Here is a 17,661-nt window from a genome sequence, read left to right on the forward strand (position 1 = left end):
ATCTGTCGTACTAACTGTAAACCGTATTTCGATTTTACAAATTTCGTTATTATCAGGTAATTCAATTAAAGACAAAAGCATTTTTCCGTTAAGAAATAAGTTCTGATATATTTCACTTCAATAGGGTATCAAACAGCGCTACGCAATGCGGAATAACAATAATAATAGAATCAACAAGTCAACGTGGGGTTCGCTCAAAAAATGAGGGAAGTAAAACGTACAAAATTTCGATTCAAATACAAATTAATTAGTACATATTCACCGACTACGTATTCTTAGTCAAATTTTCTCCGCACATTCAAATTGTTATTGATCGTAATGATAAGAATTATGCAATAATAATATTTATAATAGTAATAATTGCTACATGTGTACATATTTATACTTACGTATATATGTATATATTTGTACATTCATACATTTACACGTATGCATAAATACGTATATGCACATGTATATGTATGTACATATCTGATATAGGAGAAAATAGATCTATTCGTAACTTAAATTGTATATCTTGTAATACATTCGTTTTTCTTCGGTACATAAAGTCGTTATACAAGAATTCGTAACAGTACTAAATTATCGATCAATCACTAAAACTTTGGTTACGCAAAAATATAGACGCAATATTCGTCAGCTAGTCAAGGATTTGTCGAATTTACGTTCACGCGTTTACTATCACTAAGCTCCACCGGTCCGACGAAAAGTGCTTTTCCTTTTCCTTTTTTAGATTCGCCGCGCCGTCTACGTACCTATGAACAAATGTACAATAGTTACAATAAAGATTAGTGATGAATATTAATCCATAAATACTACACATAGACTCGTTACGTTATATTCATTCGAATGTTCGCAATAATGGAGGACATGGTACAATTGGAACATCGCGATCGACGAGAATTTACTGCGTCGTTTCAAGCTATGTATTTTCATAGGCTTGGAACTTAAAGCATGAAAAACGTGGTTTGCAAATTTACATTGGAATTCTGCGCCGATAAACGATCAACTTACTCGTTAACGTTATAAACGTTTATCCTTTATCATCATATTTTGTACTATTTTCAAAGTTACGCAACATTTCCAATCTATTCGATTTTAACATTCCAGGCTATTTGTCAGTAATTATATTAGGTGGGTAAGTGTAGCGCGAAAAAAATACTGTCTCGTCGACGATAAGATTCACGAGGAAATATTCGATATTAAAAATAATCGCCTGTTGATAGTTGGAGTTAAAGATCCGTGATCGCGTATGTATCGATAAATTCTAGAACCACGCATACACATATCTGTAGCGGAAGCGCAGCATATCTCACTCATGCACATGGTAGCTTTCTCACTCGGAAATCACAGTTGAACATTGGTTTTTCGACGTTACCCGTGGCACTCGTTTGTTTTATTTTTCGAAATTAAGTGGTTCACGTCAGGTGCAGCGAACGGGCCACCGTGCAGCCAAATATTTCAGTTCAGTATGTGACAGGAAATGATTTTCAATCGGAAATTACCATCGTACCGGAGAACAAAAATTCATCGACAGCGTAACATAGAAAAGGAAATCGTACAATAATAAAAAGCGTATGGTCGTATACACTGGTGCGCGCGCATAAGTGTTCAAACGTCGTGTCGAAGATGTATTGTTGACAATACGAAATACAAAACGAATGAACGTTGGAATATTTGAACGGCGATGTAAACAAAATAGTGGTGTACGCGAACGTGATATTAAGATCAAGCACCGGGGTACATCGTAACACATCGTAATACATAACAGCCGGTTAAACGCGCGTCGACAGTTAATAATTATGCAGTAGCCTTAAGTGGTTCTTTCAGGCACACGTTATTTTCAGATTTGCTCCCCTTCACTACACGCTTCGTTATTCTTGCACAAGAATCACAGTTAAATGATTGGTACACTATAATACTTGCAATCTTTTTAGCACTTCCTACCGAAGACTCAACACGTGTGAAGGTACGGCTCTTTATCTCGATGATGACACCAACCTTTCAGCAAGCACGTTAAATAATCATTCGCAGCGTCTCTTATTTTTCGGTCTGACTAATAAATTAAAATAACAAATTTAAGAATGAAGATAAGATAAGGAGGTAAGGGAACGAAAGAATAAGAAAAATGTATAAAAAGAAAGGAAATTCTACGATACTAAAATGTTGACAAGAGTAAGCAACTAATTTGTTTGTTTAACGTAATTGCGAGGTTACTTTAACGAGGTCAGCTCGCTTGGTCTGTTTTTGTATTCCGTATCTTCGGTTTATTCGGTACTTTTTGCATATTTACGTATCAAACACTTCCCTATACTCGCACGAGGATCACAGTTGAACGGTTGATATTCTTCGACGTCATTGCTCGGCAAGATCCGTGGTCAAGGACTCATTGAGGCAAGCCGGATGCAGCACCAAGGCGAGGAGCTCCGTACAGCGAGTATGGGGAGAAATACGGTGGTAATCCTGCAGGTGTGTGCGGATGTGGCGGTGGAAGCGGTAAACCCAACGACGATAGAGACGGCGGCAACAACGGTGAAGGTTTCCCGTAAGGGTGATAGCGCGCGGTTGCGAGTGGACTCAAAGGTGGCGTGGGATAAGTCCTGGAGAACAAAGGATGTGTCGGTGGTAATCCAACGGAGGGCGACAGCAGAGACAACGCGGCTGACGGATCCGTAACTCCGCTGCTATTCGACACGCTCGTGTGACTCCTCAGATGTTGCAACAATTCGTCCGACGTGGAAAATCTTTTGCCACAGTAAGCAGTATCGCCTGCTATCCAGTTGCACACATACGGGAGTTGCGAGGCCGCTGCCAAAGCTGCCAGTTGTGCGTGTGCGTATGCGGCTACACCCAGCGCTCCGTAAGCCGTTGTACCGGGTTTGTGATCGCACTGAGCACATCCAGCAGGACAGGAACCTGCCGCGCCACTCGTACTGCTCGCTAACTTTCCATTCGCCACCACTGCACTCGCGGAACTGGCAAGCAGATGAGAGTTTAACTGACAACCAGTGCAATACGGATCCCTACAAACGGGCATCAGGGCATCGGGACCGGAAGAACTCTTCAACCTTGCGTAACTCAGATAGGGATTACCGGCCACTAAGCTATTCTTTAGCGCCGCCTGTTGCTGAGACATCAAAGAACTGGCTGTCACATCGATGGGTAATTGTGGACTGTAACCTAAATAGCCAGAGCTCGACGAGGCTAAACTGACACCAGGTTTGAAAGTTCCCAACGGAAGATCCTTGATGGACGGATCCGTTATCGCTAAAACACCGGCTGGGCTATAAGAAGGTTTTGCTTGTAACGATGGACTGCTGACGACGGCCGGCTGAGAAGAACTCGATGAGTCGAGTTGAGTCGATGAAAGATTCGTCATTGATGTTCTCGAGGCGGGTGACTCTCGAGCTGTATCCCCATTCGGCGTCGATGTTTTACGACCTTGCGGTGTCACCGCTCGGACTGACGAGGCGCTCTGATTGCTCGGACATCGTTTGTTATTGCTACCAGGTGTCCTCGATCGACCGGAAGTCGAATGACTAGAGGCTGACCGTTGTTCGTCCGGGCTTGACGCTTTCTCACGACCTAAACACGACTCGTAAGGCTTAAAGTTTGCCTTGGTTGATTCTGTGGATGTCGCCGCGATCGTCGGTGACGATTTTTCACGCAACTGATCCGCCGACTTGGACGATTTGTTGTTCGACCCTTTGTCCAACGAGCCCAGCAGAGATTTATTGGACGGCGTGTCAGCTCCTATTTGACTGCAAGTCTGTGCGAGGAGCGCGAGCGGACTCTTCTTCGCATCCAGCTGGAAATACAGAAAGTTTATTAGTATAATTATTAAATATATAAAAATTACTAAATATATAATATAAACATATAGAATATAATTAATATAATTATTATATTTAATATAAAATTTAATTAATTAAATTAAATTAATAATTAATATAATTATTATATTTTATATGTTTATATTATAATAATCGGATAATTTTTATGTATCTTTTAAAAGCTACGATACATCGCTTTTCTAATTTTATTGATATTTTGTAAATATGTATATGCACGAACACATAGAATTTGCACGTAACTGTGCCATAATGTACTTTTAGCGTCGTTTGCAACAAATATTTATTAAAACCATATATATTTTGAGTTTCATAAATATTGAATACGTTTAATACATTTGCACCGTTACTAAATTAAATGTTACGTCCGTAATTTAATTGTTCAGAGATAATTTAATATCACCGATATTTCGATCATTTTCCATTTATGTTATAACGTGTTCGCGTGAGGCTTTAGATTGAAAGGTGACCACGGACAATATGTTACGTTCATACGTGTAATCTTACGACTGATAAAAAGTAATGGCTGATGAGTACAATATCAAAAATCAAGTAATCAAACTAACACATATCATTTTATACTCTAACGTAAGTCTTATAAAATTACATATATCTGCAAGACAGACATATTGCATTGTATATTGCTGTTATTTCATTGAGAATCTTCTTTATCGCTCTGAAACAACGTTATTTTTAACTTGAATTACAATCAGATATATACGAACATTTGTACTGTAAATACAGAAATATGTAGTTGTCACGACGTAATGATTCATCAAACGATCAAGCCAATCCAACATCAACCATCAAATTATTTATTGCTTTGTTTCTTACTGTGGTTTCCGTCACGCGGTATCGATAAATGAATAACACTCAGATAAAAACGATCAATTTCTGAATCACGTCTGGTAAATGCCAGCGACAATTAGGCGGTCATCACTTATTTCTCTACAATTCTCACGTATTTCGTGCTAAATAATATACATGCAACGAAATGAATAATATATGCAAATAATACATACATATATATACAGGGTGGTTGGTAACTGGTGGTACGAGCGGAAAGGGGGTAATTCTACGCGAAAAAAGAAGTCGAAAATATAGAATAAAAATTTTTTTTAATTTTTTTAAATTTTTCCATCGAGACAACGATCTACAGTGAGATCCGTTATAACGAGACGCGATAAAGCACGCGTACCGAGCGAAAATTCAAAGTCGATTTTCTCGAAAACAAAGCCTCAAACGAAAAATTTTTATTCCATATTTTCGACTTCTTTTTTCGCGTAGTATCATTTTCGCGTAGAATCACCCCCTTTCCGCTTGTACCACCAGTTACCAACCACCCTGCATATATACCTAACGAATTTGTAATGTTAAGACATAACTCATATTATTTTCAAATACTACTCAGCTACAAGATAAATTTGTCGTCAAATATAAAATATCATGCTTTAATCTTCTTATATCTCTTTTGCAAGTATTGTAGAATAATCGTTTTTAAGAAATTGTTATCCCTTATGAGATATTGAACTGCGGATTTTCATGCATTTAGGCAGGTAGAAAATTTGAAAGCGCAAAATTGTATAGAATGCACATAGTACGAAAAAAAAGAAAGAAAAAATAATACAATACTTTGAGTACAAGTAGTGCTCTCGACAAAGCTTGATAAGTAAGACAACCTTTTACCGTAGTTCTACGTTTTTAATTATACCCTTAAAATGAAATTTTGAATTTGCACGAAAATCTATAATCTAATCATTACTAACGCTGATTGTGCATTTAGATACTTATATATTTATAAATATGTGTGCAGCATTCAATGCAATACGAAGATCACTACAAAAAATTATTTATATGTTATATAATTTTATTTAAAGATGTTTATTAAACCCAAGATACAATTTTAAATACATTTTGGTATTCACAATAAACGGTGAATTTTTGTAGTGATGTTTTAAGCAAAAGTACCGATACGCAACGGTACGACGTAGCCATGCTATAATATGTGTCGGCGTTTTACATTTTTCGTGTTTAATATAATTTTTGGGTTTAAGCCGCTGGGGGAGCGGAGCTTCTATGTGATTTTGTTTTTATTTGTTTTTTCTGTCCTGAAAACTTGGTCGCAAAACAGGACGCTTCGGTAGCTTACTTTTTGGATGCTGTTATGTTATATAAGTAAAAGCTGCAGTGAAAGTATTTTTAAATACATTATTTTATGTATACTGTGCACCAATCTTTATCAGCAATTCAATTTAACCTTCTATTAACATATATGTTACATCATTATTCTATATCATTAACGTTTATTATCTAAAACAAAATTCTTTTCTGTGTACGCAACTTGAATTTTGCAATTGTCATATTAATGATTGAGGCCTGGAGATATTTTCGTAAAGGATTTAATTATCCTTATTTAAATCGTTCAGTGTCAGCAAAAATGCCAAGCATCAATTATATATTATTATCGCATCGCTGAGAATTACGCCTGTTTCATCTACAGTGATCAAGTTGTTAAAACAGCAGAGAATTAAAATGGCTGTTTACTGTAGGACCGTAGCCAATTAATAAGTAGTTCTCGACGTAGCGTAGACGCGATTAGTGGGAGAACGAGTGCGAGAATTTAATATTGGCGCCGGGTGAGTGTTCGCTTGGAAGTAGCCTAGGATGATGCAGTTGGTATAATTAGCGTATAGAGGAACAATATTTCTCGCGGTTGATACGTCCATCGAACAGATGTTCACCGTAATTAAAATGCAACGTTCATGCAACTAACCCATCGTTTGCGGTTGCTCCTGCTAATGGTGCGATGCCGACAGATATTAATGTCATGAATTGCAACAGACTATTACAGCATTACGGTTAAAGCTATATGTTAATTGCTCTGGTACAAGTTAACGGAACATCCGATAGTAATATTTTTATCGTCAACGTCAACTCATTAATCATGTACAACCAAGCTATTTAAAAATTTCCCTTTTATGCGGTTTTTCATGGTTGTAAAAAAAGTGTACCTGATGTGTATTATTAAACAAAACACATTCATCGTTGTTCGATGTTTCTGACACAAAAAGCTGTAAACATAATCTTTTGCAACTGCCCAGACTTGTACCCATTTCGTTTCCTATACAAGTAAAACTTTGAAATTATTTGTAAATTTATCTGTGATACCGTCTTTATTAATTTTGTCTCGGCCGTCTCTGTTACATGTTTCACATGTTTGTGACGTGTTATCTCACGTGTTCCAGATTTAGTAGCATATTTTCCAATAATTCTAGCTATATTTTTAACAATTCTTCGGAGCATGTAAGACGTAATACTGAAATGATCTTAGCTATTTAGTAAGAAATATAAACATTTTGAGCGTTATAGTCCACAAATTCTGGATCTTCCATAATCTATCCATTAGTATGCGAAGGTTAAATTATCTTTTTAAATATTTGTACACCTAAATTTTGTTCGTTTAGGTATATCGTAGTGTTTGTACGAAGCCGACAGGATACCTCTTAAATCAATCTATACGAGAAATTTTGGAAGATTCTTCGCTGTAAATTGCATCTTTGCGTTATACCTGCTCTCCATATTGTAGCGTAATATATAATAATGTAATAAAATAACAATTAAAGATCAAACAATAATCGCCAAATTGTAAATCTATCTATCGAGAACTTTTTACTTAAATCTCAATAAAATTCTACGTTATTCAAATCAAATTTAATAACCCAGTATGTATATATTATCCAAGTAAATAGTTTTATATTTCTTCTGAATGTTTATGAAGTTAGCCAATAACTTTTAATGTTGCATTAACGTCAACTGTAAGCAGCTTGCGTTGTAGCTCAGTGACAACTGCAAGTAATGATGTATCTCATATAACCGGTAAGTCACTCAATAATGCAAAGTTCATTTAATAAAGAAAATTTCAATTTTAAATATTACACTGGACTTTATTCCACGTACTCTACCAGCGAAGGATTGCTAACAAAATTTTTCCAACGAAAATAAATCTCCTATATCATACACTTCTGTTTCGTTTCTTGTTTATAATACCGATAATTATTATACGTTTGTACATCCTCTAATTCTTTAAAATTATCATCTAGTTAGATTACTTTTTCTTTGATATAATTCAAAATACATAATTCATATAAAGACTTATTTATTTTTATATTTTTATTCGAAGAACACGAACAATCGATCGGTAGGTAATAGTTTCATGACGATAGAACGAAAAATACAGAAATTTAAGTTCCTCTTAACCTAGTTGCATTCGACGTTTCATTTCGTTTGATTCATTTCAACTTTGACATATAAAACATAAAACACATCTTTCATGTTCAAAAACATGTTACCGTATATACAGTGCATTAGTGATTACGAAAGTATGAAAATACAGAAAAATTATCTAGTTTTTGAAATTACTATGTTGAATATCAACTTATTGAAATATAATTCCGATTGGAAAAAAACGTTCATAGAACATTCATCGGGTTCGTTTGTTACACTCACATTCTGTACCACCGATAATTCGCAGCATTGCAGAAAATTTCATAAAAACGCGGGACTTATTCAGGTAACAACATAGAGCCAATTAGGTAAGTACTTGTTGCTTTTTACCCGTGATACCAATTGAAACATAATACGCATGCTCTTTATCATGCACTCGAGAGAATGCACGATGATGTCTATAACGAATCGTTTGTTTGAAAACTCATTGAAATATTATTGCATGTTACCTGTCTGATGATTATAATACAATATAAAGTACAAAGGCAGAAAAAAGACGAAGGAAATTTAATAAATAATGGATTTGTGGAAACGATTTTAAACCGGCAGGGTTATGCTTAAAGGAACGAGAAGTAAAAAAGAAATAAAAAAAAATAAAGGTTTATCACCATTAAGTGCGTACTTACGGACGACGTAAGTAGTCAGGTTTATAACGTGCATAAAAAATAGAAAGAGAAAATGTAGATGAAGGAAAAGAAACTGAGCTCCCGACCATATTTAGCACTTATATACACACATGTAACTACTACACGCTCTTTTATGTCTATCCTCGTAGCATTGTACATATTGCCGAATCGTGTTTTGATTTACGATTGCTCGTAAATCAGAGAACGTTCAAGCAGAAACTTTGCCAGCACTCGCTGTCCTCAAAATAGTTTACAGGAGTTAAAGCGTAAGACGTGAAATACATTCCCGTCGCGATTAACGAGAAGCCGACAACTAGAATTAACGAACTGTCGAAACTATTGTTGTTGAAACTATGTGTTCATTTTATATCAACTTAATCACAATAAGTTGATGGCTATTGTAACATTGTCACTGATTCGCTAAATCGTTCAACGCAATCAGTTTTAGCGTATTTTATAACCGTTTAATTTGTGGGCAAAAAATTTTAACGATTTAATCATATGCAATTTTCTTTTCAAGTATCTACATTTTGATCGCATACAACTTTCATAAAATCTCACATGGATTAAATAACTTTGGCATTCGTATATTATCTACATATCTTTTGCACATATGTTGATATGTTTAGACCGAAGTATGTCTAAAACAATGTAAAACTTTGGAGTAATTTCAAAACGGTTTAAAAAAAGCAAAAACAAATTCAGGAGACAAATTGGTAATTTGTTTCGTGTGAAAAATTACGTTGAAGTCTGATAAGGTATTTTCAACACGTTTATTTATGTCGCGGACACACTAAATCATCACTATATATAGTCGGAGCAAAGGAAAAATGGAGGAAAGAAATAAGAAACACAACACAAACCGTAGTAGGTAGAGGCGTAAGATATTCCGGACGGAGGTACTGATTTGCGCTGGAAGTCAGCATCTTAAACGATATTCGCCCTCTTTCTGTCCACAACTATTCTCCTTGTAACAGATACCACTGTGATCACTCGCGACAGTCCGCGGAGGACTGACGAACGAAAGTTCGACCACACCGTGGAAACTGGTAACACTGCTGTACGTCGTTCTCTTCCTTACATCTGTCGAGGCAAAAAAATGAAAGTGTACGTAGATGAAGCCATTTGGCTTCTAAAACGCTTCATTCCAACGTAAACACAACTCTCTTTCGACGTATGAGAAACACAACACACAGTGATATGGCGAGAAACGAAATAAAAAAAGACACACGTTACACTGTACGGCACACAAGATATAGCATTAAGTTACCACGGCCGGCTTCGAATCGCGACTGAGTCGCATCGCTTACTGTTCCCTCGACCGAGCCTCCCCGTCCCCCCACCAGCGCTCTCTATCGATGACCGTTCAGCTGACTTACCCCGCCACACTATGCTCCCCCGGGAAAGCTTACCCCTTCGCCGCTCTGTCGGTACATCCTAGTTTCCCCCACCATATATCTTGCCAGATTTTCTAGCGATGAAAGTAACACTCTCTCATGAAAAAAACCTCATTCCGATCAATTTTTCGATATTCATATCGATATCTATCCCATTTAATGCCATCTACGACACGTTTCAATTTGTGCTGTTTTATCGATCAATTAGGAAATGAAAATCTCAGGTTATTTCTATCTTTATTTTATATTACATAACATGAACATTTCAATCTCAATTGTAACCATTTGGAAAGTATCGTTTTAATATCATTGCATGGTATCTAAAATAGATCTGACCTTATTTAAAGCAGAGTATTATCAGTAATACCATACTTAATGAATCGTGTATATGTAATTATGATTATGTAATACAAACATTTAACAAATGAGATAATAGTAATACTCATTAGGCGTTTAATAAACTAAAGTGTTAGAGTATTCAAAAGTAACACCAAAATTGTACAGAATAATTTTGCTTTCTTAATTGAAACATTTTTTGTGTTTATTTCTTTCCGATAGAAGTATTTTTTTAGCAATAATTATTTGTTTTTTTTTGTATATTTTCAAATTTTCTCAAATTGTGAGGTAGCTTATAAATTTAGTTATAAATATGTTATATGTAATTGCTGTATTTCCAAAATTTGCTATAGCGTGAACATTGATAATCTATGTTATTTTTAAAATTGGATAACGTGTTTAAGGAAATATTTTAAATTATTTTTTGTTTTAGTTTATTATCTGTTAAATTAATATATTTCTAGCAGGTCCACATATTACCTATTACATTTTTTACATATTACATTTGCTATATCGATTGTGTTATAGATATTTATTATACGTAATAAGTATTTCATTAATAACTTAGAACTTTATTGCAATTTCTAGATATGTATTGTGTATGAATAGGTATGAAATATAAAACACATTTGTGTTTGCAACTTTTTAAAAGATTCCTTTTCTTGAATCCAAAATAAAATATTATTAAATGTAACTGTGATTAACTAGCTGTATATATTTACAAGTTTCACAATGATTGGCGTATTATCAACCATTTTATTAATAATATGAGAGAAAATAGCACTTTGTTATCGTTTAAGAATTTTGTGTAAAGCTTACAATGGCTTTTATTTAAAACGGTATTAAATTATTCCTTAAATTTACAATTACCTTTTCCTTCTTTAGTACACTGTTTGTATAGATAACAAATATGCTTATTATACCTAATTACTTGTATATTTATTAAAAAGTGTACTTATTGTAAAGCTATACACGATGAAATTAAAAAGTTATCTTATTTTATCTTTCTATTACTACATTAATTGTTGTATAGGTAGTAACTATTAGGTTGCCCGAAAAGCTTCTTTCGTTTTATGAGGAAATAATAGACGGACAACGTTTTTTGTTTTATCGAATTATGTACGATACGTTTCACAAACTTGGTTTTACATTTGTATGAAAGTGCACTGTTGCAAAAAACACGTTTAGGAAAGAAAGATACTCCTCGGACAACTTAATACTATTATGCTACAAGGATCCAATCACGCTACAATAATAGTCATCATTTCCATTTTGATAATTATATTCCCAATATGCATAACCTTAAAATTGTTCAGTTGAAACACGAAATTCGTCAATTGAAACGCAGATGAAATATGGAACTGCTATAAAATTCATTATTAGATTGAACTCGCAGCCATCGCTAGTCAAAGGATCGTAGGTTTCCCCACCCTAGTGAGAGGTATCGGTACGACAGCGACAAAGACAGAGCGAATAGGAAGAACGGCGCGACCAACCAATACGAACGAAAGAGACGAAGGTGACGTGGAGTTGGCGGTAGCGGCGGTGGTGGCGATGGTGGTGATGGTGGCGGCGGCAGCGGTGGCGTTCGCGACACGGTGGTCGTTGTCGGTTCGCGCTGTGCCGACACTTTTGCTGGGTGCAAGCGACCCGACCAACGACGTGTCAACTTGCGCAGGTGCCCCCACGACTTCGACGTCGACCTACCCCGCCACCACCACCATTCTCCTCTACTCTCATCCTACCTCTTTTTACTAGTACCTTTCTCCCGCAAACGTTTTAACACTAACGAAATCTATATTTTCGTCTGTTATCACCTCACTTACGAACGTCTGTATATGTACATACCTTAAAATCACTGTAAGCTTATACCGACGTCGAGAATTTTCAATTCATTAAGTATTAAATAGTTTACAAAGTACGCCATCATACGAATCAAATATTTTTAGGTTTTTACGAGCAGCTCTTACTCGCTTAACGGATTTTTTGTTAGGAATAATGCAATTTATGCGCAAATTGAAAATATTCCCACGTTCCACATTGGGTGATAATGAATAGGTTTATAACCTTTCATAAGAGTTTATAAGAGTTCCTTTTTAAATTCCGATTGCTCTTATTGAAATTTCTTCTTTCTTTTTAATTGATATTTTAAAAAATCTTAGAATGGATACATACTAGAATTGATATACAAATTAGTGCAGTGTTTATAATTTTTACGATTTCATGAATTTATTAAATTTTAATATTAACCTTTTTTAATATTTCGATTTCGATCCAAGACATATATGAAAATATTATATATTATTTTTATTGAAATTTCTTTTTTACAGTCTAATGCGAATATATATAATTGTATATTAAATATTTTTCCGTACAATTTTTGCAACATAAAAGTATTGTCAAGAAAACTTAACTGAAGATATCATGAAATACGCCATAGCCTAATGCATATACAGCATATAGTAACTGAACGAATTTCTTGTTTGATAAACGCGATTATTTTCCCGATTCCTTTCACACAAGTGAATAATAGATGCTATTAATACATACAAAATATCACGATATACTACATCATATCATGTAGTTGGGAAATTAACAGTACTAATCCGATTGTTCTGTTATGATTGTTCTCTTACTTCAAGTTTAAATAGGTCCTAAAACTTCCAGAATAATATATATGGGGATAATAATTAGTTGAAGGTTTAATTACTTTAAGGTTTTATTAAAGTTACATGTAAAAAGCACGAGAACTAACAGGTTATTAAAATTTCTGTTCTTCATATATTATCTTTCTGTGATAAATCATAAAATATACAATTAAGGTGCAACGCACGCGTGCGAGCTCTCCATAAATATTTGTTGCCTTGCCTTATCTTGGGTTTTATTTTTGACGTATTTACATATTATAAAACACTCATATACGTATATAAATGCAGTGATATAAAAGAGATGATTTTGTTACGTTCTGAACCGATTTTTTAAAAATTGTAACAAACATACAAGAAGTTAATAATTATTATCTCGTAACAAAATATTAAATGTAATCTATGTAACTTGAAACATTTTAGAAACAGCAAAATTTTACATACACCAAAATTGTACATAAAACAGTACGTAGTTAAAATTTTTGTTAATACCTATACATTTTTGTAATGGAGTGCGATTGATCATTAATATAGAGTAATCTAATATTAATTTATTTTATTTTAGTTACTCATAATGAAAGTTACTACGACACATGATAATTTTACTTCTTCTGTTTACATAAGGATGGGTATTATACCATGCGTTAGCCGTGATTTATTGCCATGGTTTTACAGGATTCAGTTAATTTGAACAAAACACCGAGCAAATAGTTTGTCAGATTTATGATTATTTTAAAGTATTCTAAAAGTTTATATTAACAAGCACTTTGCAAATTCCAGCGGTTTACAATTTTTGGTTTCGAATCTAATAAATAAAATCTATAATGTTTTCGAACATTATATAGAAATTATACAAAAATAGATATAACTGGAAATAGTCACAGATCTAGATAGGTTTCGTTCCTTACGTTTAGGAGAATGCACATTTCCTTTGGAAAAATACGCAATATCTAGAAAGACAACTCTAAAATTTAATTTTTGGTACAAAAATATACTACAGGTATAAATTATGAAAAATTTCTCACTTGCTAGTCACGGTAATAAATAGCAGCAATTAATAGTTTGATAGCTAAGTGATTTTGATTGTCCATCAAAGAAGAGTAGGGACAGCTGGTCAAACAATATATATTACAAGTTCGGCGTAGTCCTAATCATCCACATGCCGATTTTATGGCTTTATGACCATTATAAAAACAATTTTGGAAGGTTTTGGACGATTGCTGCTATTTGTGATGAAAGTAGGTAATAAAATCCAAAATCTTGAATGTTACATTATCTGCAGGAAGCAGGTATGTTTCAAAATATTCGAACATGTTCGTTGCGTATATATATTTCTTTCTGCACATTATTTAGCAGTTTATGCCTGCTCATAATTCTTTTATTTTTGACGACAGTGATATAGTTTATTTCCTGCATAAATTACAGAATTTTTTTATGTTACGTCAAAACATTTTCTTATAATTACTGTATTGTATGCGTTGTGAAAACGGGAAAGGTATAAACTTTCTAATTTTTCTTTTAGCTTATTAGCAGTAAAGGCAATGACATTTAAATTAGTTATATTAAAATATATTTTTAAGCATTTGATTCAGGTGTTTTTTAATAGTAATATCAAAATCAAAATTTATTCAATTGTTTATAAACAACAATAACTTCTTTTTATCATATATATGTTTATTCGAATATCAGTATGTAAAAAACAAAAATAATACTGTTTGAATGTTATTAACATACGTATCTCATATACGTGGAAGACCGATTCTGGAATAAATTTATGGCAAATATGTTTTAAATGCATACGTAACACCAGGTCGAATGCATATTGTAGCGATTAATGAATTTGGCTGAAATAGATTGAGGTGGTAATGGCACTGGTATATATGTTCACGGACGTGGATGGGTTCGTGCTGCATCGAAATGCATATCAATTGTTTCATGGAAATTCGAGTGTTACTTCCCTTCATTACTATTCACAGAATTATATGATTGTACCGCACGTACATGTGCAATGCAGACAAGTTGATTTACATAATTCGTATCGATCACGAAATTGTGCGTTATTAGGTGAGTTAATTTGATCTGTCTTTCAAATGTGATTTTCGTACAAATTTTTATAGATACTAACATTCGTAATAAAGCCGTAAAGTAGAAAAATAGATAAAAGAGAAGTATATAATTGTACATTATACAAATACATATACCACACGAGTATCTTTTAAAAATATGTACATTCATATATATATTTTAAAGTACCTACGATTATCTATACTACAATTTAAGTACTTTTGACTTTTTGTATAATTCGTTTCCTTTTTTTATTTAATGTGTATGAAAAAATGAAAGTAAACAGATATAGTAGATATAGACGAATAAACAAACGAGTTATCTAATTGACAAATGGTTTTGCTATATTATTATCTGTATTTGATCAAAAATTCCTTATGAAAAAATGTTAATCATGAAGAAGGAATAGGAATGGAGAACAAGACGGCTATTTGAGAATTATAAATTATCGATTGCACGTTTAAATTTAAAGGCGTGCGCTAAATATGTACATAGTTGGAACGCGTCATCGTTGTCTTGTCTGGTGTCACGAATGGTAAAAGAGAGCCATGAGTTTCTTCAGTCGGCAGTCGGCGCCACATAAACATGTCCTCTTCCGCATAGACAGAAGGGGAAGGCTCGGATAATTATACAGCGCTCTCATCTCTCACCAAAGCGTATCCTCTAACTAGCGCTAATAACGCCGCTAATGCTCTTCCATGGAAACTGCTCGTACCTAACAACCACTCCGTTACCTTCTCCACCACAAAGATAAAATGGAAATAACGACAGTAGTTTATAACTTGATACTTCTTTTTAGATAAAAATGCGATTTAAAACCAACAGATCCATTAAATTAATTCTTCTTCCTTGAGAGTTTTTAGTCTTTTACTAGCAAATAGCCTTTTTCTTCTTTTATCAAATTTCTGACACTAAAATTGTATAAAATGTAACAAAATGGTTTCTGTACATTATGTATGTGCATAAATACTTGTAAATATTACCGAAAGTAGGAACGATGCTACGATATCTAAATCACATTAAATGATATACTTCCTTAGACATTTTTAAAATTGATTCGCTTAAAAATTCTGCACTATCGCAAACTTTCTGACTAATAAATGGGTCATTTCCCTGGTTTATGCCACAATTCACACTCCATTTTGTATATGTATCTAATGGATTTTTAAATTCTATTGTTTTGGAGACTAAAAGTATAAACGAGAAAATATTACTCTAAATTTCAACGTGTTCATTTATGTAAAAATTTTCCATTCCCATTTGTACCACAAAGTGTATTATAGCGTATAATTAATCTTGGAATTAATATGTACTTATTTTCCTCACACGATATTAATATTTACTTTCATAGGCATTATGAGGATACATTTAGTCTTGTCATAAAGATACATAATAACTTATAAACTATTCTATTGAATATTATTGGGATCAGATTTTATAATTTCGTTCATTTTTATACTCCTATATATTATACATACTCCCATATATATGCACAGAATTATACATTTTATACGTGAAGAATTTTCCAATTTTTCAGTTTGTTAAAGAGATGTACATGATCGTAATTATTCTTTCTTCTTTACAAACTTGATAAAAATAATCGATTGATGGATCATCTATTAAGAGAAATATGTAATAAACTCCCTATCTAATAATAATATCTAATAATAAAAGGAATATCCAACATGCGATATTTATTACAATTACTATAACTACTATACCAATTATCCTATGTTATTTGTTACACGATTAATGGAATTTATACTAAACATAGTAAATATTTTAAGGAAATCTTTAAATAGAGGATTGATGAAAAGAAAAAGTTGTTTTATTTTCTTAAAGTTATTAATAACTTGACATGAGAATCAAATTTGCAGAATAAATATGCTATTTTTGTATTCTAAAAGAACTTCTGAAATACAGAAAAAACTCGTCTAGAAACCTTCCTTCACGATTAAAAAGAAAACAAGGAAATTATATATTATGGTTTCGTAGATAAAATTTCATTTTTGAAGATAGTTTTAGTCAAAATCTATAACTGTCGTAATTAATGTTGAAATTAACTACATTTATTAAAGTCTAATATTTTCAAAACTGTGGCGGATGGAAAGAGAAAGAGAATGTGTTTCGTCCTGGGACTACTGGTGGACTCGTCAGTAAAGCTATGTCCGGTAGTCCCTACCTTAGACGCAGAGGGAGTCTTGCTAGGTACGGTCTTTATATCAATCGCTCGTATATTCAACTGCTAGCGAGTTAGACAGACAGATTCGTTGTCGTCGTAGCGCTCTAGTGTTGACGATTGGTACCCGCGGCTCGACCTGTCGGCGTCCTATTGATACCGATCCGCCACAAGACTATAATAAGACTGTGCATCGTAGGTATTTTCGTTGATGGAGGGTTTTTAATGATTTCAAAACCACTTATAATCTCCGTTTTACAATAACATGTGATATTTTTC

General features: G+C 33.7%; 1 protein-coding gene across 2 annotated transcripts; it reads right to left on the bottom strand.

The window, feature by feature from the left end:
• Positions 1–493: 493 nt before the first annotated feature.
• LOC100744438 (zinc finger protein Elbow) lies at positions 494–10,077 on the bottom strand. Of its 2 annotated transcripts, XM_033318815.1 has the most exons (3): positions 10,032–10,077; positions 9,625–9,844; positions 494–3,808 (listed from the first exon to the last, which is right to left on the bottom strand). In XM_033318815.1, the coding sequence occupies exons 2-3, from the start codon at positions 9,685–9,687 to the stop codon at positions 2,387–2,389; spliced, it is 1,485 nt and encodes a 494-aa protein (XP_033174706.1). In that variant the 5' UTR covers positions 9,688–9,844; positions 10,032–10,077; the 3' UTR covers positions 494–2,386. The 2 variants fall into 2 exon arrangements, with proteins under 2 accessions (XP_033174706.1, XP_003486600.1); XM_003486552.4 differs by having other exon boundaries at positions 9,625–10,070.
• Positions 10,078–17,661: the final 7,584 nt, after the last annotated feature.

The sequence above is a fragment of the Bombus impatiens genome, unplaced genomic scaffold (genome assembly GCF_000188095.3).
Source record: "Bombus impatiens unplaced genomic scaffold, BIMP_2.2 scf_0120, whole genome shotgun sequence".
NCBI classification, from domain to species: Eukaryota; Metazoa; Arthropoda; class Insecta; order Hymenoptera; family Apidae; genus Bombus; species Bombus impatiens.